Here is a 27903-nt window from a genome sequence, read left to right as displayed (position 1 = left end):
TCACTCCCACCCACCCCTGCCTCTCCGCAAGCTGTCACCTCCCTCGCACCTGCCCCATCACCCTAGGTGACTTATTACCGCTTGAGATGAGGATTTACATCTGTAGCCGCGCTCTGCAAAATGTTATTCAGATGCAGCAGCCATTATTCGAACATTTCACGCGTTCTATACCCCGGAATACCCAGGTCACGGCTCGTCATTTCTTCCAACCTTACCGCGTGTTGACTCGTGTTTTATCGAGTGCAGAAAATGGCATTTTAGTGTTCTGGTTTTTAAACACCTGCAAATTGGCACAGTGGCACTGTAGCAAATTACAATTCATTAATTTCTGCCACTGATACGCAAAGAATTGCACCCAAAGAAATCAGAATCCATGAAATTCAAACAAATCAACCGCGGTAAACACACGGGTGCCTGGTGTGATTGGCGGCGTGGAAAACAGCAGAGCACACGAAAACGGCTCCGTGAAATGTTCGAATAACGGCCGCTGCATCTGTATGCATCTGTATGCATCTGTATGCATCTGTATGCATCTGTATGCATCTGTATGCATCTGTATGCATCTGTATGCATCTGTATGCATCTGTATGCATCTGTATGCATCTGTATGCATATAAGCTGTGTGTCAGATTCTCAAACATTCATTCCAAAGTTTAGGGTATGCCCAATTCACTTTACCATGTTAGATTGCTTTCAACCTAAGGTTAGAACCTTGTCTATTTTATAAAGCTCATTAATCAGAACAGCTCATTAAGGAAGGACAAGTAGTTTGATTAACCCCTTCACTGCCACAGGAGAAAGGGATTGAATATCGGTCTCCAGAGCTTCCGATAAAGCAGAGGTGTGTGTGTGTATATATATATATATATATATATATATATATATATATATATATATATATATATTACACACACCTCTGCTTTATCGGAAGCTCTGGAGACCGATATTTATGTTTAATGTTTAATGAGAATACCTGTTTAATGAGAAATTCAAAAGGAGATTTGAGAAACAGGGAAATGTAACTACAAAGTGTGTATGTATATAGGTACATGTGTGTGTATGTATATATATATATATATAGATATATATATATATAGATAGATATAGATAGATATAGATAGATATAGATATATATATATATATATACACACACATGTACCTATATACATACACACTTTGTAGTTACATTTCCCTGTTTCTCAAATCTCCTTTTGAATTTCTCATTAAACGTCAGGCCCATTATACATTGCGCATCCTGTTTATCCGCAATATGATCATGTAAACTGCAAGACGGGAATAATTTTAAACAAAAGCATTGGGGAAACGGCCCATATAATATGTAAATGGTCATCGCTGCATAAAAACAGGCTACCAGGATGTGTGTAAAAGTTACGTTTTATAACTATTTTTTGTATTTTGTCCTTCCTATTTGCTGCTTTCTGTGATAAGTATTTGGCATTTTTAATACCTGTATATTTTCTTGTTTTAGCAGGCTAATTAAAGAAACCTAATTAACGTTTTTATGTAAACTGTATATCCATATAATTAAACAATTAACCGTTGTAGTTCTAATTTTAGAAAATCCACCTTGCATGACCACTTTTCCTTTAACTCTGCTGGGAGTACTCGGGCGTATTTCAATTTATTTAACATGGGCTGCTCGTGGAGCAGAATTACTGATTAGCTGTCGCCCTGTAACAAGGTAGCGGCAGTAAAATGTCTCTAGCTTCTGCTAGCGGCAAGACTGACTTTCTCCGAGAGTTTAATGAATGAAGGGTCACTGAACTTGGCAGCAAAAGACTTGTCCTTTCTCATTAGATGTGACTCTCCCCATGATTCATGGCATACTTGCATTAAAATCCCTGTGTGAGAGCTGTGCATGTTAACAGCCCTCATTTCTAAGCCCTTTAGTGCACATCATGCTGCACCACTCCAGCGCTGAAGAGAATGCATCTCCTCCAAGGTAAAATATATTGGGGGATCGTATTAAGAGACAGTGGGGCACATGCAAGAAGTGCCGGTATGGGTTATTGCACCCATCTCGCCGTTCGCTCCAATTGACTTGACTGGGAGTTGACGCCAGGTTACCGGGTGTGATAACCTGAACCCCCACTTGTGTCATGTGCCCCCGAGTCCCCTGTTTTAGTTGACTTGGATCTTCTGTACATTAGATGTTTTAAAATATATTTCAATGATAAATGTAGCAGTTTTAATCTTAGAGTATGATAAAGAACCATTTAAAGTGGTAAGCTCATGTAGGAACAACTTCAAATCCGTTGATTTAATTCTCATTTTAAAACCAATAAATATTAAACTGTATGGAAAGTTTCTTGATTTGTAAATTGTGAAATGTAGTGCAGGGGGCTCAAGCCGCCCCGCCCCTTCCCCCCCAACATGTCAGGTGTTCAGGATATCCCTGCTTCAGCACATGTGGATCAGTCTAAGACTGAGCCCCTGAAAACCTGACCTGTCGGGGGTGCTTGAGGACTGGAGTTGCGCGGCCCTGATGTAGAGTGCTCTTTCTCCGTAGTCTGTTCTCTGTTTGTAGTATATTTTTCAACCGAGAGGGGATGTTTATAAATCTGGTCACTCCGTATTGCTGGTGTGGAGCAAACAAGACTGACGGCCCGTTTCCAATCACAGCGGTAACTGGCAACAACAGAAATTTCAAACTTTCCCGTTCATTTACTCCTAATTATTGACATGTAGCCTGTTTAATATTTAGAATTCTCTTTAATGTGAATATACTGGTGTATACAAAGCAACATGGAAGCACCTAAAATATAGTATATTAAACAAGGAGAGAAAGTAGCCCCTGGAAACATTAGTTTACGAGTGATGAATACATCCGTATATTTGAAAAGCTCAACTGTGCACATAACGTGTAACCTGCGCTTTTACACTTAATGTTGGCTCATCGTGGGAGGTTTTCATTCCACTGGAACCGTCCTAAAAGGTTAAATGTAGTTGAATGCCTCCATATTAATACAGTAGCACAGCTCGCACTATTCTGAAGTGTAAGAATTAATCAACTTCATTTCCACTGGAAGACTACAGTTCAAAGTAACGTGTTCAAATGCAACTTGGGCTTATTCCCTGAGCATCAGTAAAATAGTTTGAAGAGCCTTAAGCTCTCCTCTTATTAATGCTGCTCAGTATAAACTTTGGTTTTTTTTTTAAAACACATTTGCAATTTTTTAGCTAATAAATATCATACATCTGGAGATAGAACGGGCTCCATGTTTACATCTAGCACTTGGCAAGTGTTTGTAATTTATTAAACCTTACACCTATCTTATTCACTACATGAATTGGCTGAAACTGAAGCCGTAAAAACATTTTTTTGACGCATTATGATGACTAATTAAAGTAAAGGCCATAAGACTGAATTTATTGCTTCATTTTATATGTATGTGAGGTTAGATGGACTAGGGCAGACTCGCAACGTTATTTTCACAGCCATACACTTCATGTTTCCCTTCCTCTAGTCTCGTTGTGAGCTACAGCAGGGGTGCTCAACGCTGGGCCTCAAACCACCCCCCTCACCCCGAACCGGTCAGGTTTTAAGGATATCCCTGCTTCAGCACAGGTGCCTCAATTAGTCTCTGCTTCGACTGAGCCACTGATTAAGCCACCTATGCTGAACTGGGATATACTTAAAACTGGACTTGTAGGGGATCACCTGAACTACAGTATGGAGCAAAGAGCAAGAAGGGGTGCCACTAGCCAAGCCTACCTTGGATACAGGGAAAGCAGGCTTACATTAGGACTGGAGTTGTGCTGGTATGTATTATTATACTCTGAGGGTGTATTCAGTAAAGTGTGATGGCTATTAACGCTCTGTCATTCACCAGCAATAATGGTTATCACACTTTATTGAACATACCCATAAAGACGTTAATCTTACTATGGATGTAAAAAATGACTTCTGCTGCCCAGTTCTACTGACTAGTTTCTGAAGAGAACTAAACTACAAATAGTGGGAAAATAACTCAAATCTATCCAAACAGGTTTCATTAAAGGTCAAACTGTAAGGTTATTTCTTCTTTTTTCATATATAAAATGTATTTTTACCAACAATATAGTTACCCTGATCTGCTTAGGCACAGTTAGTAATGCTTTTCCATTGTGCTTCTGCTCCTGATATCTGTGCTTCTCTGCAAACGTGTAGCATTGTGTTTGCACATTTGGGAGGTTAGCATTTTTGTAGTTTCTATGCTGGTTGGAGGGAAAGGTTTAAATCGCTGGTCTGGAGATACTGTTGTATCTGAGAGAAGGGGAATGGAAGGGTGCTGGGTGGCCAGAATCTCACTTTCTGAAAAGTTAAACCACAAAAACCACAGTATCTCTGGTTTCTTAACACCATGCCGCCGTTTCTAGACCATATCTGCTGGAAATCTGCTGAAGTGTTGAATGGTAGGAAATAATTTTAAAGATGGTTTGAAATTTACTGTAGGTTAAAAAAAATACATAGAAAAGGAAAAAAGAAGAAATAACTAAACCGATGAAACCTGTGTCTGGTTCTTTGCATGGGATAAGGCAGGTGGCTCTCTAGTCTCACACCTTTTTTCTACCACCCTTTCGGAAGCTGTTGCCTATCTTGGAGACCCATGTAACCTCTTTCAGTGCATGGTCATTGGATTTTCCTATATCCGCCTGTCGCCTTACCTGCAGAATATACCAATCCCCTCTTACTTCCCAACCTGTTACATGCATGTTGATTTAAAACTCTGGGAGACTTGTAGCTTCCGGCAGTAATAGTGCTCGACTTGTCCCCTCCCCTGTTCCTCCAGGAAAGGAAGTTCTTCAAAGGCTTCTTTGGAAAAGTAAGTTACACGCCACGTTTGTGCTTAAAATTATAAGGAGTTACACACTGATATAGCACAGTCTTTCTACATAGCATTGGACACACTCGCTTTGTAATTCCTGTTATTAATGTCATGTCAAGGTAAGGTGCTTTGAAAAACAAAATGTAGCATCTAAAAATAAAACCGGTTTCTGACTTAAATGTGGTCCATCTTGTAAGTTTCAGGTGTTCTGTGAACGTTCTTGACCAGCATCACAACCAGATGCGTCTCAAGTGGCTGGAACTGACATTTGCAGACTTGGGTCATTAAAGTGTAAAAATATATAAAGCAACAAGGCCACTTATTTGGAAGTGTTTCACACAACATTAGTTGGTAATGAAACACTCACAGAGCTGCAGGGATTCTAACCCGATTATTTATATGCCCATAGGACGTATCTCTGCCCTTTATCTCAAGTTGATATGGAGCAGCGCTTCTTGCTACTTTTCTTTGGCACTTGAGGTTCGTTCCTTACAGATGTAATATGTAGAGCTGTAAACATTGTCAAATAATGTTGACCCAGATCTTTACCAAAAAAAGAGAACCTTATTTTCTGCTTTAATTGCATGGAGTAGAGGTTGCTCTGTAAAAACATTGTTCAAAATGCATCCAAATAGTGTACTATGCTTCAGTACAGAAGAACACAGACCATATACTGGTTATACAGCTTTATACTTGATAAGGTTTTACGATCTAAAAAATGTAAGGGAGAGACTTTATTAATTTATGTCTACAAAAGTGTAACGTTTGTAAATAAGAAAATGGTACTGGATCTCCATCTTTGAAAAACAGCACGATCACTCTTAGAAAAAATTTTTAGTACATGGTTTATAGCATATTCTAGTAGTTCACAAAATACCAGTATGTTAGCTGTGATTGTAAGAACTGGCACATAAACTATAAACCTCCAGTCGCCCACATACATACCCCTCAGAATGGTGCCACTCTTCTTCAGTACTGATGCTTCTCACTGCCAGAAGCCTTTTTTTGTGGCTCTGGAGATCTCTCGGGTAGTGAGTTGATTAATCCTGTGAACAAAACAAACTTTTTTGATGAAAGCACACACGGCTCACTTATCTCTTAAAAATCTTCCATACCTGGATAGAATACGACTTAATAGTGCAGTCAGGATGTTGGTTAAAGTCATACAAAATACAGATTTGTCCCTCTTTAGACAGGCTATTTATTTGCCTCTAAAGTTTACAGAATCAATTATTTGGTGCAATGAAGTCCGGGACCAGAAGAGGAACGTCCGATGTCTAAAAAGGGACAAATCTGTATTTGGTACAACTTTCCCCCAACATCCTGACTGCACTATTAAGACTTATGCTATCCAGGTATGGAAGATTTTTTAAGAGATAAGTGTGCACACATTTGGCCTCGCTGATGGACACGAGGTACCATTACATTCGAACAAAACTGTAACTCCCGGCATCTTAGACTTCTAATTACAGGAATTAGGGCAATCGTTCTTTTAGGACTGTTGTATAACCAGATAGACCGCTGGTTGGAAACTACTTGTTTAATACATTCCTTTATATAACTATTTGCTATTGTCACAAAATAGTGATCATAGCTACCAATCTTCATTTACACTTGGTGAGAAGTGTTGGCTAGGAAATAAATCTTCTCCTTAAATGATTGTGCTAGTGAATGCTTTACTCTGTACATGACAGACCCTCAACTAGAATCTTTGCAAGTTTTGGGGGATTTATTTTCCCTAGTTGAGCAGAAGGCGACCAACTCTGGATCTAAACATTTATTCTTCCTCTGTGTATATGCAACTTTAAGCTACCCTTCTGTGACAATAGCTTTATTGCCATTTATTCTAGTATAGTGTTGCGAGAGCATGCAGTGCTGTGAACAGAACATGGGCTGAATATTCCCTACTCCAAAGAGCTCACAGTTCAGTTACATGATACCTGAGGTCACAAAGTTGTTTGGTGATGGAAACACTGAAATGGTATGGAGTCCAGAGGTTTCACTTCCTCCTCCTGTTTTTTATATACGTGTTACCATTTATCACATTCACAGAAAAGATGTGCCACGTTTTGTTAAGCAGAAGTGATCTATTTGAACACTCATTTCATTACACCGGTCTCTGCCACGGGGTTGTGACGCTTTTCAGGGAAGATGGTATAAATGCAGAGCAATAGTCTTGTTAAAACTTCTTGTGACCGCTGTACTCGTGTGATAAGCAAGTTTGGCCTGGCCCTAGCGCTTTCTCTAGTCCCTTTACACTTTGTTTATATTTTTGCTAGCCAAGTGGCGCCCCTGTATCATCCCACTACCGGCTTTGGGCTTTCTGGATCAGTGTCTCTTCATCCTACCAGCATGTAGTTTGTGGCTGAAGTGTGACCTAACTCAGTGATGCCCGTACAGTGCCAGTACCTTATTTACTAACCTACACTTGAATATGTGAGATACTTTAATAACCCAACAATTTCCTAGGCATTATTAACATTGCATAACTGGAAAGTACCAAAATAACACACAGTAACCCGCAGCTTTATAACATTTTCCTAATGCATTTCTTTTTTAAATATCTTGTTGTTTTTGTATTTTAATAATAGCTGGGCAAATAATTCCGTGCTGCATTGAAAGTTCCTGCCCAAAGAGCTTACACTCCTTATGCATCAGAAACAAAAATAAGAGATTTCCCAAGGTCACTGGAAGCTGACCCTGGTCTTCACGTCCAGTTCAGCCATTTTTAAGGCAGTGGCATTGCAGCCTGGCTGCAAATCCTGCATAACTACATTTGAGAATTCCTTAAATTGGACCTGGCAAAAACAATTGAAAATAACTGGTCTAAGTGAAGCTCGAGATAAAATACTACTTGACATTAAGGGGGAAATCCAGGATTTCCTAAAAATAAATACAGTAACAGCCTACGGTTTTAGATCCTTTTTGCGTAATAGAACTACCATGATCACAAAGCAGTGGTGCTCATGCATATGAAATGTTAGTGCGTTATATGGAAATATAAAAATGGTTTAGAAAGTTGGTAATTTGCAAACTTTTTATGAAACCGAAACTACTCGTTGCTGAAATCCTTGGACATTGCCATCCACTTCATAGAGGGGGTAAATTACGTAATACAAATTGGTAAACAGAAATTCCTTCTAAATTTGGCCCTGGTAACCCTGACTGTTTTTTGTTTCTGACAGCAATTCCTCTGAATCAATCTTTTTTTTTTTTAAACCAATCTTGGGTTTGTACCTTGCCATGTTGTCAAATGATTGATCAAGGTTAGCATATAAAGTATATTCTATTTCACAGGACAGCGTGAAAAATGAGATGCAAGCTGACACTTTATTTTTATTATTGATCTCCACTTTAACACACTGTGGCCACCATTTTTTATTTTTGTTCTTTAGAGCACTACCTGCATGTTATCAGCAATTGAGTAACACACGGGATGAAATATTCATCCTGCTGTCTTCAGATATAAACTGCATACCGCATCTGTTTAACCCTTTCCCTGCAGGAGAGACCTGCAGGACATGGCAAGGCAATGTGTTGCATCTGCCTGGCAGGGAAAGGGTTAAAGCGATCTAGATTAACAGTACTGAGTATTTTTTAAGAGTAATTTGCTTTCCTCTAAAACCGCAGTGGTAGGGAAGTAACATTTTGAAAGAATTAAAACAAATGAAAACAGCCATAACCAATGTAGAGCAATAATTGCTCCGCTCATTCTATAAAGTCAGTGGGAATGTCCGTGCCGGACACTGCTGAGACTAAGGACAATGCTATGGTGATAGTCCTGTGTACACTGTGATAATGGCATTAAGGCATCTTCTCCTTTTCTTTGCTGTATGCACAATAGTGCAATTCAACCAAAAACTTGAAAAATAAACTATTTCAAAGTGAAGTGTACTGGATTCAAGTTTTTATTTATTTGATTTTTATTTCCTTTTTTCCATTTTTGGACAAATGTGTTTTTTCTTTTTTTTCTTCGTCATTGAAAAATAAATAAATAATAATCTCGATTAATCCAAAACGAACACTGGTTGCAAGATAACACAATTGATGCACTTTGGCTGTGTTTAAAAATGACCAGCATTAATTATACTTGTAATTAGCGCTTAATTTGTATATTATTTTTCTTAATTGGCCATTAACCCCTTAGGAATCCAACACGTCACTTAATTTGTTGAGCTTTTTAAATAAATGTACTGTTAAGGTATCCAGATAAAGGCAGTAAACATACATGTACAAATAATTCTTGCATGTAATTTTTTTTAACCAACTCAATATATTACATTCAACACAGTTTGCTGATCCCAACACATGATTTCCAACTAACAGCAATATTAATTTCCTGAATCATGGTGCAACAGTGCAAACCTGCTTGGCAGTTCTGAGCTAATTACTGGTTGCAATTAGTTGTCCTACAAAACCTTTGGGAGGGATGTGTAACACTTCATCTTCCCCACTGGCTGCAACATGTTGTGTTGTGTTTGGAAAATGTTCTTTGCCTCAATGCCATTTGTACGGTGCAGTCCCCAAAATAATTTCTTCTGTCGGTACCAGTGGAGTAACTCCTTATTCATGTGTGCCAGCTCTTGGTAGATTCTCAAATACAGGTAAAGAATTTGATGCAGAATTCTTTCCGTTTCAAAACAGCTGTGTTGGTGTGTTTGACATTCCAGGCACCCATCCCCCTCTTCCAAAATCCTCCTTCACTTTTTTTTCCACAGTGTTTCTGTAATCCCGGCTTCCGCTTGGTGTATGGATTGGCATTGATCTTGGGTAGAGGAATTGGCTTTTGTGGTCTTAGACTTGATTTGCACTGATTCTTGGTGGTTCTTTGCAATCCATGTAGGCTTTTGCAACGTGACGACAACCTGCTTGCAACACTGTTTTTTGTTTTTGTTCCCTTCTATTTAAAGACCGGGAAGAAAGCAATTAAGGCCGTCCTGTGGGTTTCAGCTGATGGACTTCGAGTCGTGGATGAAAAAACAAAGGTTAGAATATTCACATTGATTTCTTGTCTCGATGTTGGTTTGCTGCTGATAAAGTTTACGCCACAGCAGAGCTGGCTGAATTGTTGACACCAAGAAAGGGGACTGAGTAGCTGTTAGAAATGTTATTTAATACATCTTATTATAGTGTATGCCGCTGCAAAACGTAGAAATGCGGTGAAAACGGCTTCATACGTTTGTTTGGGAACAAGAGTGAAAGCGTCCACGTACCATCAGTGTTTTTTTTACGTAAATACAGGACTCCACTTAAGGGGGCATCGCCATACTTTAGTCACACTGTAGCAAGAAATCCACAATAAGCCAGTTGCATCACTTGATAACAATCAACCACTGTTTCTTCAATTTCTTATTGACCTTTATATTTCTCACTAGTTAGGTAACCATTTTACCCTTTGACTGTCTAATGGTGCATTGCTCTTTAATGTGTGACTTGGTCCTCCAGCAGTAAAGTAGCATTTCATATACATAAGCAAAGTGTATTGAACCAACGAGCTAGAGGGAGGGCAGCAATGCATTTGCTCTGGCGTGTGGTTTTATATCTGGGAGACTTCCCCAGGATGGGAAAGTTCCCTCTCGGACCACCGCATAGAAGTGCAGAGTCCAGTACATTGATGTTGACCGTACGATGATTAGAATGCATACATCTGGGTTCCATGTGCAAAAAAACACATTCTCCCAACGTCCTTTACTCTTCTTCACCAAAAACAATAGTGTAACTAAAGCCATTGTCTCAGCCCTGCCTTACATCCAGATGCTTTGTATTTTCCCGCAACAGGGTACTCTCCTGCTGGTTATTTCTCTGGTTCTAGTTTAAAGCCACAATTATGCAATCTGTACAGTATTTCGACTGGATTGTCTCCTGGTGCTGAACAGTACTATATTTTTGCTCCGGGGACCACCTGTTTCCCAAGATACTTAGTTCTAGGGAACTGTGGGGTTTTCCTCCTTTCGAGAGATGACTATAGCCATGTTTAAATACCTAGGAAGTGCACCAGCACGTAAAACTGGAACCGGGGATTCAGAGCTGAAAATAGCACGGTTTAGCGCCAGTGGCACTTCCACGTTATAATTTGGGGTCGGATTGCTGGTTTAGGCAGCAATACCCCAACAAATACATTTCTTTAATACCTAATGTAATTATTTGTGGCATTAAATAACCGCTGTACTCCATTGTCAGAGATGATAAACTTTCTCTTGCCATTATCCTAAAAATGTAAATATATATAAATATATTTTTTTTGTGTTGACACGGAGGACAATAGTCACAATGTCCTGTCCTAATGTCATGACTTTCTATTGGCGGCCAGAGAGGTCAACATTGGCTACGTAATGTTCTTCTGAAGTACTTTCAGTTTATTTATAAATCCAATATTATAGATATGTTGTGGAGAAGGATTGCAGCATTAAAGTGTTTGCTTTTCCTACAGTACAAAGCGTCCCTAATCCTGAAGTATTTCAATAGTTCAATATATGCGCCAATGAAAATGTTGACAACCAATTTTCATGCTCTTTTAGGTATGTTCCACAAATGTTTATCTCCTTCACAACTAGCAAAAAACAAAACACAAATTAGTTTCTCTGTGGTTAGTGGTGAAACTGAGGGTAGGTGAACGCCAGACTGACTCACTTTGCTAACTGCTGAATTCATATGTATGAGGTTTTAGATTAAGTGGAAACAAGAACACACACAAGGGTGCATACTTTGCTTCAGTACATTGACTAGATTGAGTTTGCCGCCTTATTCATATGTCGGTCAACCAAAAATAATGATGCAATAAGATTAGTCTACAGTAGGATAGAAATATGGTGGCAGGACACTGTATAATCACTGAACCTAAGCAGGCAGATATACATTTACCCAAAAGACTGATTTACATCCTCAAATAACGCCAGAAAGTAGAAACACCCATACAGTAGTACTATTGTTTAGTACATTCACATTAGGAATGTTATGTAAAATACAAGGTGCTTTACTTTTTATTTTTCATCTAAAAGCTCCTTAATAATTCAACTTTAAATACAGTATCGCGGGTGGCACCTTTTTTTACTAGTACCAATTATTTTTTCTAAATGATTGTTTGTGGTGTGTACTGTAGCCTCTTGGTGTCTCTGCATCCCACGAATTAATCAGTAAGAGACGCATGTTCCACACGACTTTTAGCATCAGTTTAATGCCAATGTCGCCACTTGTGTAGGTCAATGCATAGATTGTTCTCGAAGATGCTACATGCCTGTTTTGTTCCTCTGCAGGACCTTCTAGTAGATCAAACCATAGAGAAAGTGTCTTTCTGCGCTCCAGACAGGAACTTTGACCGAGCGTTTTCCTACATATGTCGCGATGGCACAACGAGGCGTTGGATCTGCCACTGCTTTATGGCGGTTAAGGACACGGTCAGTTTATTGCATGAGGGATTTTATCCTTGTATCAGGAGATTACAATTTAAAATGTTACCCTTATCTGTACAGCTACACCAAAAGTTATGGCCTCAAAGAAAAAAAAATAATTTACCATTCTGCAGTGATCTATAAAATCCTGTTGGATGCGAACTGGTGTGGCATTTAAAAATGTGGCCAGTGGTCCGTGTGTGGTACTTTTTTGTTTACATGCTCAGAGTTCTACTGCTTACACACTTCAAACTTTAGGAAGATCTTCCAAAATAAAGTGAAAGAATTGCATTATTACTTAATATATGTAGATTTCTGTTTAATCAGGCATGGTACCATTACTTTGTTTTAAAGCAAATTCGACCACTGAATAGATCTAGATTAGTATTATTACAGTCTTGTTTCTTTTATGGCTTTATTTATGATTAACCAGTGGTTTAATTAAACTTATTCCTAATGGAGAGCACAATCCCTGTAAGAAAGCAACAGAATTCCCCCATACCAGCAACTACTACTTAATTGTCTTTAACTATCAATCTGTCCCCACTGGGAAAGTTAACTAGATCCAACCCAAGACCTAAGGTTCTTTGGAATGCTGTTCAATATGCAACTGGGCATAGTTTTTCTTCCCTCTGATGAAAGGGAAAGTTTTGAAAAAGATGATCAGAGCAGCCAGTCAGCAATCCATGACAGGGCTGGTCAATTCATGAGGCTGATAGAGGGCCTATCTGCAACTATACAGGTGATAAAATAGGCCAGATGGCTTATTGGAACGTTCCAGCAACTTTACTCCAATTGCAGATGGGCAACAAGCCTAGTCCAATTAATATCCTTACCACAAGACTAAAGGAAATACCTAAAATGGTGGAATGTGACAGAAATCTACCTAAAATTTTTGCAAATGGCGACGGTGACGTCGCCGGCACTATAAGCGCAGCCTTAGTATGTATGAAGGGCAGTGACTATTTTAAGTTTGTTGGTAAATTCATTGTGTGCGTGCGTGCGGCAACAATCTGAGCCAATGACGGGAGAGGATAAATTTGTATCCATAAGTCTGAGCCAATCAGAATTCTCCATGTCTAAAAGTTCAGTGCATGAGTCTGTTTGGAAGGGAATATGAATCCACATGAATTTAGCAGAATGCCGAGTTCATATTACTTGTAGATCTGCTGACAAACCTTTCCGTCTCCTGTTTGCAGGGCGAGAGGCTCAGTCATGCTGTTGGCTGCGCATTTGCCGCCTGCCTGGAACGGAAGCAGAAGCGTGAGAAGGAATGCGGGGTGACGGCCACCTTCGATGCCAGCAGAACAACCTTTACCAGGGAAGGCTCCTTCAGGGTGACCACTGCTACAGAGCAAGCAGAGAGAGAGGAAGTCATGAAACAGATACAGGATGCCAAGAAAGGTAACAGCTAGATTGGCAGGGGATACCAAAGTTTGATAGATTTGTAAGCTCCTTGGCAAGGGACCTCCTTCCTATTGTCTCTGTCTCAACATACATGTACTCTCGTCTCAAAGTGTAATTTTCTGCCCTCAAACATTCTAGTGCATTGCAGAAAATGTTTGTGCTATATAAATAAAAGATCATACTGATAATAGAACTCTTTAGCCCCAAAGGTTCGCGCAAAAATTCTAAATTGTCACACTTAACCAGGAAAGAATCTACCCTTAACCTTTACAGTGCCGGGGGTCCACAAGACCACCGTTCCTTCTGGTCTAGTGATAATTGCAGGAGCGATCACATGACCACATATGGCGCCCGGAATCCAGAAATGGAAATGCAGGAGGCTCTATTTCTGTTTCTATTGAGCTGGACGCTCCGTTGGAGCGGTCAGCTTAATTATTCCCCAGCAAATGAGTCCCTTATCGGGGCCTCTAATTCCAGGGTCTTTGCAGTACGTCATACGGGCACTGTAAAATGTAAATATGAGTTTTGCAACAGATGTGTGAGGGGGTGGGTGTTGGGGACTTACGCGGGGACCTTTAGGGAGGCGGCACTAGAATTATTCTGTTTCTTTTAGGTAAAAAAAAAGCCTTACGATTTCTTTATCATTTAAAGTTAAAACTGGGTTTATGTAAAATATTTGTGCAAAATGGTGGCAGATGGGGTTGATATGATGTTTAAAAAATTTTTTTGTTATAACCTCTTAATTTTTTAATAATTGTAAAACTGTAATAAAAAGACTTACAAAAAAAGAAATATGGGTTTTTCGAGGCAGAGGGGATGTGTCCTATTTAGTACCCATTGACTTGTATACCTCCCAAATCGCTCCTCTATTCAACATGCGATACCTGTGAAATATACCAATTTGAAAATACCTTATTTCCCAGGAATCTCTTGTGTACTAGATGTACCTTTCCACCTGTTGTTCAGATGAGTGTTTCTCTCTCGTACTAGGATACTTTGCAATAATGACCCACTTAGCTTCATTATGTCAAGCGTCGAACAGGGGAACAAGGCCTAAAATAAGGGGTGGGATTGTGCTCGTAGAAAGGAATGGGAAGCAATTGATCGGATTAGGGGGTGAATCCATGTTAGTTGAGGGGGACAGCGTCTGAATTGACCTGATTGGGTTGGCATTTCTCAACATTGTCATAAATTAATAATATATACCAGAGGCATGCATAAACCAGCTTTTAGTGAGAAGTTCATATTGGGTATTGCTGAAGACTGCTTTTTGAATCCTGCTCCGTTATGGCAGGTACAGTACTGTACATGAAGTTCTAATTGCTCTACCCCTTTACTAGCAATTTTTTTTTTTTAATCCTATATGTACAGTTTATTAAAACAAAATATGCTGGATAGCTTCAAATTAAAGATACCTTGATAGATAGATCTATCTTTATCTTTCAAATATGTCCTGGAAAGGCACAAGACAATCAGGATTTGTCCAAAATGACACATGTAAGTGACTCGGACAGGAAATACACTTGAAAACTTTTGTTTTGAAAACCAACAACTGAACCCCATGGAAATATCTAGAGAAACATATATATATTTTTAAAGCATTAGAAATGGAAGCAGTTAGGATTTTTCTGAAAACTGTTCATCACGGCAATATGGTTATTTTTGCAGTATTGTTTCCTCAGTTAGGTGGGAACCCTAGAATAGCCTGCAACCAAAGTATTGCATTAACTAAAAGGAGTAGGAAACCTGCACTCAAAAACAGAAAAAGAACAGATAAATCCGAATAATTCATTTACTGTGAATCAGCAATAGAATCCGATACCAGATTCAGTGTATACAAACACCCAGGTAAAAAACATGCACTCAAATGCACAGCGAGCACGAGTGCACAGCGAACACTCGAGCACGAGTGCACAGCGAAACAAATTTCCGGCTAATTAAACTGCAGAACATAAACTGCATAGAGGGAGAAACAAGGGGTAAACGGAAGGGGTGCTGGAAAAAATAAAAATGGAAAATATTTGTGTGCTTCCTGCCTAGCACTACTGTCTGAATTTGCTTGGTAATTAAACAGATTTTAAACTCTAAAAAGTTAAGTGGCAGACGACGAGACCTTTAAAAAGGAGTGACAATTAGAAGCTTCACTTTGTTGCTACAGTGCATTGCAGAGGAGGTAGCCTGGCGTTCTCATCCCCACTCTGCAGACTAGATTTTGTTAAAAACACAGATTACCCGGTGGGTGACAGTAGTGGTTACTAGGACACGCCTATCCTGTTTTTCAGAAGTTATTTATTTTTTTTAAGTTTACCTTGTCAGAATGTTTTTTTATGGAGTTAAATGGGCTACTGGCACTGCTGCCAAACCTGGAATACTGAGCACTGTTCTATTCTCCTTGCTGAACCCAGGTGATTTGAATAGGCGCTAAGATCCCCACAGATAACAAGTGCAAATGCAACAAAACAAATTTAAATATAAATATAATGATGTGTAACCAAAAAGATACTTCTCAACCTTCCAAGGAATATGCAAGGATTCCCTACAGAAGCAGTCTTGTTTCGGGGTGGGAAGGGAGCGATGAGATCAGGAACACACCATGAAAATAAAGAAAATAGAAACAATAATAGTGCAGTATATCAATGCAATTGGAGCTTAGTAGATGTCTTGGCTCTGTAGAAATACCTACTTACAACAAGTGTAATAAAAACTGGCAGTGGTCTGACTCAGTCAGTGTTGGTGAAGGTATATCTCACACAGGAAGATAAATTCTGGCTCGGTAGAATTTCAGAACAAACTTCTTGCAGATATCTTTTGCTCAGATCCAGATGAGATGAAGTGTATATGAAATATATAAACGGACCAATGGTATAGATTGCAAAGACACTTTTATCGCATAGAAATAGAATAGGTAATGCACTTACAATAAGTACAATGATTTGTACACATAACGGTTTCGTGAGACAGTTGAAATGCTGATCCTGGATGGTGAGGGTTACTCCCGTCCTCCCGCAACTCCAACCTCGCCGCCGATGGATGGCGTCTGAGGAAGCTGTCTATGTACAGCGAAACGCGTAGAGCTTGGGAAAGTCAGTCTGCTGCAGCTGCCCACGAAGTGAAGACGACCGAGTTCTACCGCTGATCCATTGCTGTCCGTCGCTATCGCCTTCAACCGGATGTCGTCACCCGTTTACCGGAAGTGACGTCAGACGCCATCCATCGGCGGCGAGGTTGGAGTTGCGGGAGGACGGGAGTAACCCTCACCATCCAGGATCAGCATTTCAACTGTCTCACGAAACCGTTATGTGTACAAATCATTGTACTTATTGTAAGTGCATTACCTATTCTATTTCTATGCGATAAAAGTGTCTTTGCAATCTATACCATTGGTCCGTTTATATATTTCATATACACTTCATCTCATCTGGATCTGAGCAAAAGATATCTGCAAGAAGTTTGTTCTGAAATTCTACCGAGCCAGAATTTATCTTCCTGTGTGAGATATACCTTCACCAACACTGACTGAGTCAGACCACTGCCAGTTTTTATTACACTTGTTGTAAGTAGGAATTTCTACAGAGCCAAGACATCTACTAAGCTCCAATTGCATTGATATACTGCACTATTATTGTTTCTATTTTCTTTATTTTCATGGTGTGTTCCTGATCTCATCGCTCCCTTCCCACCCCGAAACAAGACTATTCTCCTTGCTGGCAGCAATTTTAAATTGCCAAACCCGCCATGAAGGCGGCACCTCAAAGCAGCAATCACCTGTGGAAATACCTGGATACCTGACATTCTCCCAATAATATATATATATATATATATTTATTTATTTATATTCCCTCAGGTAATTGCAGCTTTTGTGTGCTGCATTTATCCGTGGTTTAAAAAAGAAATACAATTCGAGCTGGTATTGCTGTCATTTCAAAGCGTGGAGAGTTAACCATTTTTGTTGCCGCAATGTTTTAAATGTCCCACAACAGAGGGTGATATGTTACCTTGTCTTCTAGCTGCAGAGCCTGAAGTGAAAGCCCCAGCAGCAGCAGCAGCCACTTGTGCAGCAGTACCCCTGCCTCCAGCTCCGGTCCTACCGTCCTCACCTACTACTGAGGTCCCTGTGTCCCAGGAGAGCAAGGATCTGAACCACCCACATGCTATCCCGCGCAGGCATGCTCCCGTGGAACAGCTGGCCAGGCAAGGCTCCTTCCGGGGCTTCCCAGCCTTAAGCCAGAAAATGTCCCCCTTCAAGCGGCAGCTCTCCTTACGAATTAATGAACTGCCATCAACCGTGCAGCGGAAGTCCGATTTCCAGATTACAAACCCAGGTAAGACTACAGCTCTTGACCGTCCTATGTAGTTCTGAACTTGACCTATTTCTTCTGATGAGGCTCTATTTACCTGCCCCCAGTCTAGTGAATAACACATATAATGCAGTGGGGTTTTAACACACTCCATCGGAATCGCCAGCCCATGTATTGAGGATAACCAAACAATACTTTATTTGTATGCAGTGTAAATAAGACCTGCTGATGAAATAGGGGTGCGATGGGTATGCTTAAAATAAGAGGGGCCACAGACCACTTATAATTAACCTACACAAGCTCTAAATCTAGGCCCCCAACAGTATATATTTATTTTCATTGTGCCAAATGGAGCGCTACTGGGAAAGTGACCTGAAATATACAATTGTAAATAAAGAAGCCCCAAAGAACATTAATATGGCATAATTTTGTTAATTTGTGTGTTCTTATTAGTGTGGGGCTTTTAGTCCATCTTTTCACCAAAACATGTTAATCCTGCAATCACATCAAGGGAAAACGGAGAAACGCCATATTGTGTGGTTTATTGAACAGATTACAATGTACTATTCAGAGGATTCCTGAGAAGAGTACGGCCATACCGATTAGAAGACTGTTTTTCATGAGTGTCGTTGTGGGTGAATTACCACCTTTTATCATCCCATTTTATACTGCGCGGGATATACCGTTACCGCACTATAATCTGTTTCTTCTTGTTCCCGTATTCCACGTGCGCCAAGATGAGTTTGTGACTCACTGTAAAACGCAGTCGGAGCATATTGCAACCCGTATGAAGCTCTTCCGGCAGGGTCTCCCTTTGCATTATGTTGCGCTTTTCCCCGGTGTACTTTACCTGTATTGTAATTTGTTAAAGTGCTGCGTACACTAGCATTTCATATGTTTGTCCCCTAAAAGGTATCACAACGTACAATGACCCTTGAATCTGTGCACTAAAAAAGTGTCACATATAACTGTTATTGAAGGGTAGATATTTTACACTTTTAATTGTTTGCCTAAATAACTTATTTTCTAAGTAATAATCACTTTTTTAAAAATGTAATAAGTGGCTGCAAAGTGATTTTGCAAAAAAGCTAAAGCCGTTGTGTATCACATGGGTCACACTTACAAATGTCACTGACCCGATTCCTTGCGTTTATCCATGCCACCACTCTTCCTGTTACTTTTCACTTGTAGATTAAAAAAGTAGATTTTGTCTCAATTTAGAATAACATTGGCCTGGTAAAGATTATAATGTCGTCCTCTGTTTGTTGCCGAAGGTCGTTACTTCTCTGTAATGTGGTGGGATTTTCTTTCTGGCCTTCTCCTCGATAAATGTGAAGCAATGTAACACATCATGAATCTTATGTTTTTGGTAGTCCGTCTATATGTAGCTTTGTATAATGTCAGTCACTCAATCCGCCCTAAAGTATATACTCCGTTCTGTATTGGAATAGACGACTATACATTAACATCCTGTACCACTAAATATCTAAAGCGCTTTTGTTACTACTGTATGCTGCTTATTCTGTCTTGTTCGGTCTCTTCTGTGTCCCCTGTTTTGTTTGTTCCCTAGCATCACAATCCCTTTTCTTTGCCTTTCCATGTCTCCTCCCGTCTCTCTCTGCTCCCCCGTGTTCCTCCTTCCACCCTCTCTCTCTCTCTCTGCCCCCCATGTTCCTCCCTCCCTCCCTCTCTCTCTTCTCCCTCCCCCCCCCCCCATGTTCCTCCTCCCCATGACATTCTCTTTCCTCTGTCAGTCTGTGCCCTTCCCACATACAGGAGAAAACACATAATGTTCCTTGTGCTACTCTCTAGTGGCAGAGTTGGAAGGGGAGGCCGACAGCATTAGCGCCCTGTGCTCACAGATCACCAGTGCGTTCAGCGCGCCGCCCGAAGATCCCTTCACCTCTGCGCCTATGACCAAACCCACCACGCCGCAGTCCCCGTCCTTTGAAGGTTTGTGTCGCTACACGCTTGCTTAGACAGACGCGAATGCTGAATGCTTCCCTGTAACCCCTTGCTTCTTACTTGCCTGTGTTTACCATCTGACACCTTGTGGAGAATAGGGAGCTACATCTCCTTAAGCAGAGCTGCTACTGTCTGTAATTCTAAATGCGCTCCAATTTGGGACCGTGATTGTGTTGTGTGACCATCAGGACGACACTAAAGTGTTAATAGGGATGCAGAAAATAAGTCAGATAAATAGGGTACAACCAATTCAAATACATTTGAATCATATAAATAATAAATGTAACTAGTTTACCAAAAAGAAAGGGAAGTCAGTCCGTACGTAGGCAGTTGTACAGAAAGAAGTAGGAACTACAATCATTGAATATAGACACATGGCATGTTTTATATTATAATACAAGCTGCGAGGAGGCAGCCCGGCCCCAATCCTGATCAGCCAATATATGAATGTTGCACAGTACAGCACATAGGCATTCCATAACCCATAAATCATACATAGTGTCTGAGCTTCCCAAAGCTCATGTATCAGAATAGAAGAAAACGTGACGATGTAGCACTCCTGTGACGATTCTAATTTGTCTCTTTGCACCATGTGGTCTCAGACTGTTAATAAAGCTTGGAGACTTTTGATATTCACACACCCATAAAATGTGTACATGGATCCATCACACAGTTGCCCAACGTTGCATGCTGCCCACAGTGCTTCCTTCATCAAAGGCTCTACTAAGATGGAGGGACAAACTGGTTGTTTAAATACCCTCCAGTTTAGAGTGACCGTGTCACTAAATACAGGCATACCCCGCATTAACGTACGCAATGGGTCCAGAGCAAATGTACTTAAAGTGAAGCACTACCTTTTTTCCACTTATCGATGCATGTACTGTACTGCAATCGTTCTATACATGCATAAGTGATGTAAATAACGCATTTGTCACAGGCTCTATAGTCTCCCCGCTTGCGCACAGCTTCGGTACAGGTTGGGAGCCGGTATTACTGTTCAGGACGTGCTGACAGGCGCATGCGTGAGCTGCTTTTTGCCTATTGGGCGATATGTCCTTACTCGCGAGTATACTTAGGCCGAGCTTATGGCGCCGCGACTGGTGACGTCACTCGTCGCCACTACCGAAAGTTGTAATTCACTTTCCAGTGAAGTTGCGGGCGACCAGGTCTTTGATTGGTTCAGAGGCTGTCACGTGGCGACGGCCTCTGAAAAATCAAATTTGACCGGCTTCAAAAATTTGCGTTGCGCTTACTATAAGTGCTTGCGACGGCGACAATGCATTTGTTTTCGAGCGATGTCGCCGGCACTATAAGTGCAGCCTTAAAGTGAGTGTCCTTAAACCGGGGTATGCCTGTAGAGTGTTAATCAATTTTTGCTTTCTGTGATTACTGTCTGTCTAGTGACAGTCAGTCAGTGGGACCGCATCTGTGACTATTCAAATATGTCTCTCTGCACCGTGCTCCATCATGTTTTCTTAATATGAACGTGGGCTAAATAAAAGGGTTCTAGTTTGGACCCTCATTTTCCCACAGCTTATAGCAAAAAGGAGGAAAAGTATTATTTTCAGTTACTCATAGAAGATACATAATCTTTTAATAACTAGTTTATAATTCCATCATCACTGAACCATTGAACAAAGCATGCTTGTTTTGTACTGTATAATTTCAGTCCTTAATTGGCTATAATGAAAGTAATATGTATATGGGAAATGTATGAGTATCTTTGCATATACACCCAAAGTACCTTTTCCTTAAAGAAAATAGTAGCTCGACCTACACTCTGTTACAAGGTTTGTAGTACTGAACAAAGCTAATGCAACTAAAATTTCTACTGTCTATATAACCTGTTATGTTGTTAACCGCTTAACACTTCTGCCATGTGCATGCCCTGGCATGAACTAACTGCTGCAATGTTGTGTGCTCCTGTTTTAGTAAATGGCACTGCCTCTGCATTCAGTTTGCCTGCTGCTAAACCTGCCCAAGTTTCTGTAGCACCCGCAGCAATGCCTGTTCGTGAGACCAATCCTTGGTCAAACGCTCCTGTCCCTGCACATGCTAGCACCGAAGCGTCGTCTATAGCTACTCTAGTTGGTAAGAAGCAGAGAAATGTAATTAGTATTTTTGGGTCCAAAATAAAATTCCTTAAAAGTACTTATTGGGATGGTTAAAACATGTGCTGCTCCACTTTTTGATTAAGTAATTAAAAATTGAATAGCAAGCTCTGGTGTCAGGATCCTACTGGAGATGACACTGTGGGTTGTACCTTCTTCATTTACATGTTGACACAAAACAGTCAAAAAAAGTTGTGTGCGCTGTCCCTTTAAATTATCTTTCTTCTAAGTCAAAGGTATTCTCCCTGCTGCTCCCAATCTCCAGTGATCATCGGGGCAAATCCACATACAAGTATACACAAAAGGGGGCGCAAAAAGAGAAAATGCAAAGACTTAGTAAATCATATAACAATACTTTATATGTCAAGCCATAAAAACATATAACACTCAGATAATATAAGATAAAAGATCTAATAGATCTATAGGTCTGACTGCTCCCACAAGGTAGGTCCTTTTATAAAAAGAACCCACCACTAACAAAAGTCCTTAGATGGAACAAAATGAAAGTCCAGCTGCCGTGATGGAAAAATAGCTACCAACCTTAACTTCTGTTTGGCATCCTCGTGGAGTCTTCTGCTCGCTGCTTCCGGATCTCCGTCGTCACGTGTTCCCGTCGCTGCTCTGACCTCACCACTCTACGCGTTTCGTGTCGACTGGACACTTCTTCAGGGGGGTGGATTACTGATCCCTTGGCTACTGTTAAGTACCCTGGCTAAACATGTGTTTGACCAATAGGGATCCATGCCGCATGACTCATCTATAAGCCGTCCAATTAGCCTACTACATATACTTGCAGAACATACTAACAAACTAATCTAAAAGGCTCTAAAAAAAATGGCACAGTACAATGTTAGACTAACATTAATACAACCCCTAACAAATACCCTAAAAACTACACATGCTAAACAAAAATGACGCATGTGAACACATGACGGGTAAAAGAATAAAAAGGAAGGGAAAGGGGAGGGATGAAGGAGGGGAACGTGAGGGTAGAAGTGTGACAAAAAGAAAAATTGCTGCATAATAAAAAATGCAACAAGAGAAAAAAAAACATACAGTATACACAAAAAATATTAACATAAAAAACACACAATGAAAAACCATGTGTATATATGTTAATAATAATAATAATAATAATAATAATAATAATAAAATATGCTATGGCAATTAGAAATTTAAAAAAAAAGCACCACATTTTTTGGCAATTTTTTTCCAATAGAGGATGTGAGAGCAGATTTAATGTATGTCTGCTGTAACATTTTCATGTGGGTCCTTTGTTGTTTTTTATTCTATTAGATCTTTTATCTTATATTATTTGAGTGTTATGTTTTTATGATTTGACATATAAAGTATTGTTATATGATTTACTAAGTCTCTGCATTTTCTCTCTTTGCGCCCCTTTTGTGTATACAAAACAGTCAGTAGGGACCATATAAACAGATGACTTCATTAAAACCACGCAGCACATTATTTAAGGACTATTTAGTTGTTGTGTGATTGTCACAAAGGTTTAAAAAAAAAATCCAAGTTACTTTGATTAAACCGTCTCATGCCTGGTGGCGATCTGCCATTATGGCTTTATACATTTTCCATTCACATCTAGTGATTCTATGTGATTAACCTCTAACCTATTATATATAGGAGCTTCTAATGCCCAACATGACCATTTTCCTTGCACATTTATTTTAGGGTTTTCTACACATTACTGCAAGATTCACAATTGTACTGTAACTCAGCAAAAATTCATCTGCAGTAAACGTTAAAAGGATTTGTGATTAAGATGTAGAAGGCACAAACTTGACAATTCAACTCCACTCTCATCCACATGATCTTGGGCAAATACGTTATCGCCCATATCCTCAGCAAACCCCCTATAGCTGGGTAACACCTCCTGGATATTCCATGCAGGAATGGAAGGGGGCACCAGCTATGCGCAGCAAATATTTGACTGAATTATTTATGGCATTGAAAACCACCCTATAAATGCACACTATTTGCCAAAGCTAGAGAGAGTCAATAATGGTTGAATTCTCTAACTCAATTTGTTCCCAAAACAGTGTGTTTAAATCTGTATGCCCCTCTGGAAGTGAAGCGGTTAGAAGAACTCGGGGCAGGCTCCACCATCACTGAAGGGGCCACACAAAAAAATTCTCTTCTGCTGAGCAAAAGAGCAGCTGCTCTGTCAGATTGTTCACAGGGTTACAAATACTGTCATCTTTGTTAAAGCACTTTTTCATTCTGTTTTTGCAGGTCCTGAATTTGTCTCCGCCTGTGGCCTTCTCCAAGCAAACCACAAACGAACTCCATCAGAAGCAGACCGTTGGCTTGAAGAGGTGTCTAAAACGGTGAAAGCTCAGCAACGACAGTCTCCAGTCCCTGCAATTCCCCCTCAGCCTTTGCTACAGCCAGTCCTTGCTGCACCAAAACCCCCCCAGTCTTACCCTGCAAACACGTTCATACCCCCACAGCCTGTGCCAGTTGCAGTAATCCCAGGTTTGCAGCCGTCCTTTATCCCAGTACAGCAGCCCTACACCATAGCAAACGGCATGAACTACCCAGCAGTCAGCGTCCCAGTTGTTGGCATCACTCCTTCTCAAATGGTAGCTAATGTTTTTGGAGTTGCGGGTCACCCGCAAGTCTACCAGCCAAAGCCATCCCCTGGCCTGGTCAAACAGCAGACGTACCCAACCTACGAAGCAAGCAGCACAGCCAGCAGCCCCTTCTTTAAACCAGCTCCTCAGCAACACAATGGTTCTGTAGCAATGAACGGGTTAGAGAGCAGCGGCTGGGAATTGGGAGTCAGACACCAGCAGGGGCCAGCAGCTTCTAAGGCTATAGACCCTTTTGAAGCTCAGTGGGCAGCTTTGGAAGGCAAATCAAAACAACGTTCAAACCCCTCCCCAACAAATCCCTTTTCCAGTGACCTTCAAAAGACCTTTGAAATTGAACTTTAAAACGGCAGCGAACATGTTTAGAGTTCCTGCGGTATGTTGTAGGGGTTCCTATGCCTTTCTCACGAGAGGTCTCTTTAGAATCCAGAAGAAAAGGACCAAGAATGCGCACGAAGAGCTGCAATTTCTGTTTCTTGGAAACCAGATGCAAAGCAAGTCTGCGGCAATAATGAAGAAATTCATTGTTCCCCCAGCTCTTCCCCACACTGCCCTGGCAAAGAGAATCAGAGAAGAAACTGGACAGTGGCCAAGGGATTTTTTATTTTATTTTTAACGCCTGTTCAAGAAAAACCATGGCCACTCACCAGAGATGAGTCTCTGTAACGCAGTGTTCTGGTGCCTGAGCTTCTTCCACGTTGGAAGAAGAGGATATGCGTGTACATATGAAGATTGAGAGGGATGGGGGAAAATGTTAAAGCCAAAATCTTTATTTTTATGCATTACGAATATTTTAAATAGTTTGGGGTATTAAATGGTTATATAAGTTTGTAAGTAATCTTGCCAAAGGTTAAAACGAAATGAGGGCTCCGTTGCTAGTAATTGTATATACACGATTGATTTAGCTGCTGATTCTTACAAAAACTGGACTGACTGTGGTTTTATCCTCATTTGCTTATGTCCCCTTCATCTGTAAGTAGCACATTGCTTAAACAATCATGACCAAGAGAATTATCTCTGTTGTACTTTAAAGCAAATTAAAGAGCAGTATTTGCATGGTGTAAAAGCCATTGCGGAAGTTTGTCATTTTTTTCTCCCCCCCCCCCCCCCCCCACAATCAAATATTGCACATGAAGAAAAATATATGATCTATGTTAATGACATGCTGCTGTGTGTATATACAGGCTGACAGAGCTGGAACACCACTGATCTAGGTGCACAGTACACTTTTACATTTAAACCCCCCGGTTCATTGCCTGTCCTTCCATCTCTGTTCTCTTTCTGTCGGGAAGTTCTTGTATACCTCCACTAATCCCGAGAACACATTCCCCTGTATCTGTACATGTGGGTCTTCGTCCTGTAAGTGTATATTTGTATACAGTCTTTAACAGAAATAAATGTTGGTGGTGGAAAAGGTCTGCTTCCTCCCTATTTCGTCCTGTTTATCCTTTGTCACAGTCCCCGGCGTGATGTTCCTTTTATACGAAAAGTAACAAGCCAATGCGATTTAAAAGCTGTTTGTGCGGTTTATTACCAACGTTTTGGTTCAGATACAAAGGTCCTTTCTCAACCGTTGCTTTAAGAAAGGCCCTTTTTTTTTGTTTCCGGACCAAAACCGTAATAAGCCACGTTTAAATCCTGTTTGCGTATCCCTCTTGGTATATATGGTTGAATTTAGTACCCATAAGGATTGCCTTTCTATTACTACTTTGAGTGCTTGTTGACATAAAGTTCCTTTTCCCATACCAAATAACATCTCCTAATCCAAGGGTGGCCAACTCGGTCCTCAAAGGCCACCAGCAGGTCAGGTTTTAAGAATATTCCTACATCAGCACAGATGGCACAGTCGATGACTGAGTCAGAAGCAGAGATATCCTTAAAACCTGACCTGTTGGTTTCCCTTGAGCACTGGAGTTGGCCACTCCTGTTCTAATAATTTCTATTTCCTTTCAGGTCATCTGGATCTTACAATTAGTTTGTCCTGCTAGGCTTTACCCTCATATTCTGCTCTTAGGCAAGCTTAATATTCTGCTTTTCCTACAACCTTTGTTGCCACAATGTGATCAATTATTATTTTAAGGCGAATGAATTAGTATACAAGTTCTATTAGGAAGTAAAGGATTTATTTTATTGACTTTTTTTTTTTTTTAGACAACTGAACCCCTGTTCCTTCTTAAAGATGTGCTCAACTTGTTTCATGAACGTATTGAGTGCACTGTAGCACAATGCCTCCTTCCTTAGGCTGCATTCCCAGTTAGCAATGTGGCACGCGCGCCCGGCCGGGGGGGGGGGGTGGTGAGCGCACAGCGCTAACCGCTTTCTGCGTTCCTCCAGGGAGAGATTGCGATGGGAGGGGGCGTGGTGGGAGTCTTACGGGGCGTGGCCATGACCTCACACGGCTGGTTCGCTCTCATTGGGTGAACCGCTGGCAGGGGCGTGGCCACGCCTCCATCGCCAGTTCTAACTCAATTTCATTGAATTAAAAAAAAAAAAAGTACGGCGCGACTGCACCTTCAGCGGGAAGGTGCGTACTGGGTCCAGCCCCATTGAGGGGCGGTGCTTATACGCACAGTGCACGCCGAGGTGTGCGCTGTAGCAGTTAGTGGGACCGCAGCCTAAGGGAAAGCAAATTGTTTATGCCTTGAATTAATTGTAGAGTTAGAACAAGTCTTTCAGGGCAAGATGCCATAAAAATTTGGAGAACCAAATATATCCATCTATATTATACATACATTTTTGTTGGATACACATACATTTGGAGAAAGAAGGGTGGGTAGACATGTTGATCCTTTATTCCATGTAATAAAATAAGAGGGAAAAATATTTAAAAATGTTTTGCCTTTTATTATACCAATTAGGGTAGCACACTGCCTTCTCGTTCATACAGGTGGAAACAAACCTCAACTGTGTTTAAAGCCTTATGTTAAAATGTTGCAGGCCTCAAAGAGCAATTTAAGTATAAATTTGTATATGTACAAATTAATAGTTTTTTTTCACTGTGAATGTATATTGAATGCTTCAAAACCTAGTGCTCAATGGCTGTGCCTGGCAGTTGTGCTAAAAGAGAAGTAGGATGGTATGAAGAAAAACAGTGCAGTGATTCAACTACTACAATAAGGAGACCGGTATTTCATTCTTAATTATTTTTTTTTTCCACTAGAAGTAAATGCATAATTTTAACATCCACATTGAAAAGTCTTATTTCTGCGGTGTGATAAAACTGTTCTTAGGATGACAGTGCATTTAGTCTCCCTGCTTTGATACAAACTTTTCCGGACCCCTCATCTTAAAGGAGC

The 27903-nt window shown here is 40.5% G+C and overlaps 1 protein-coding gene across 7 annotated transcripts in view; it reads left to right on the top strand.

Annotated features, from left to right (window-relative positions):
* NUMB (NUMB endocytic adaptor protein) overlaps positions 1–25677 on the top strand; it is an 84530-nt gene extending 58853 nt beyond the window's left edge. For 4 of the 7 annotated variants that reach the window (XM_075614272.1, XM_075614270.1, XM_075614273.1 and 1 more), the window contains 8 exons: positions 4794–4826; positions 9740–9814; positions 12083–12223; positions 13417–13621; positions 17632–17946; positions 19735–19875; positions 21820–21978; positions 24249–25677. In XM_075614272.1, the coding sequence (XP_075470387.1) occupies positions 4794–4826; positions 9740–9814; positions 12083–12223; positions 13417–13621; positions 17632–17946; positions 19735–19875; positions 21820–21978; positions 24249–24952 (1773 nt within the window). In that variant the 3' untranslated portion in view covers positions 24953–25677. The remainder of the gene's footprint in view (positions 1–4793; positions 4827–9739; positions 9815–12082; positions 12224–13416; positions 13622–17631; positions 17947–19734; positions 19876–21819; positions 21979–24248) is intronic. The other 3 variants (XM_075614274.1, XM_075614275.1, XM_075614276.1) reach the window with 3 other exon arrangements.
* Positions 25678–27903: the final 2226 nt, after the last annotated feature.

Source organism: Ascaphus truei, chromosome 9 (assembly GCF_040206685.1).
Source record: "Ascaphus truei isolate aAscTru1 chromosome 9, aAscTru1.hap1, whole genome shotgun sequence".
NCBI lineage: Eukaryota > Metazoa > Chordata > Amphibia > Anura > Ascaphidae > Ascaphus > Ascaphus truei.
Note: the sequence above shows the minus strand (reverse complement) of the source record. Positions and strands in the feature narration are given on the sequence as shown.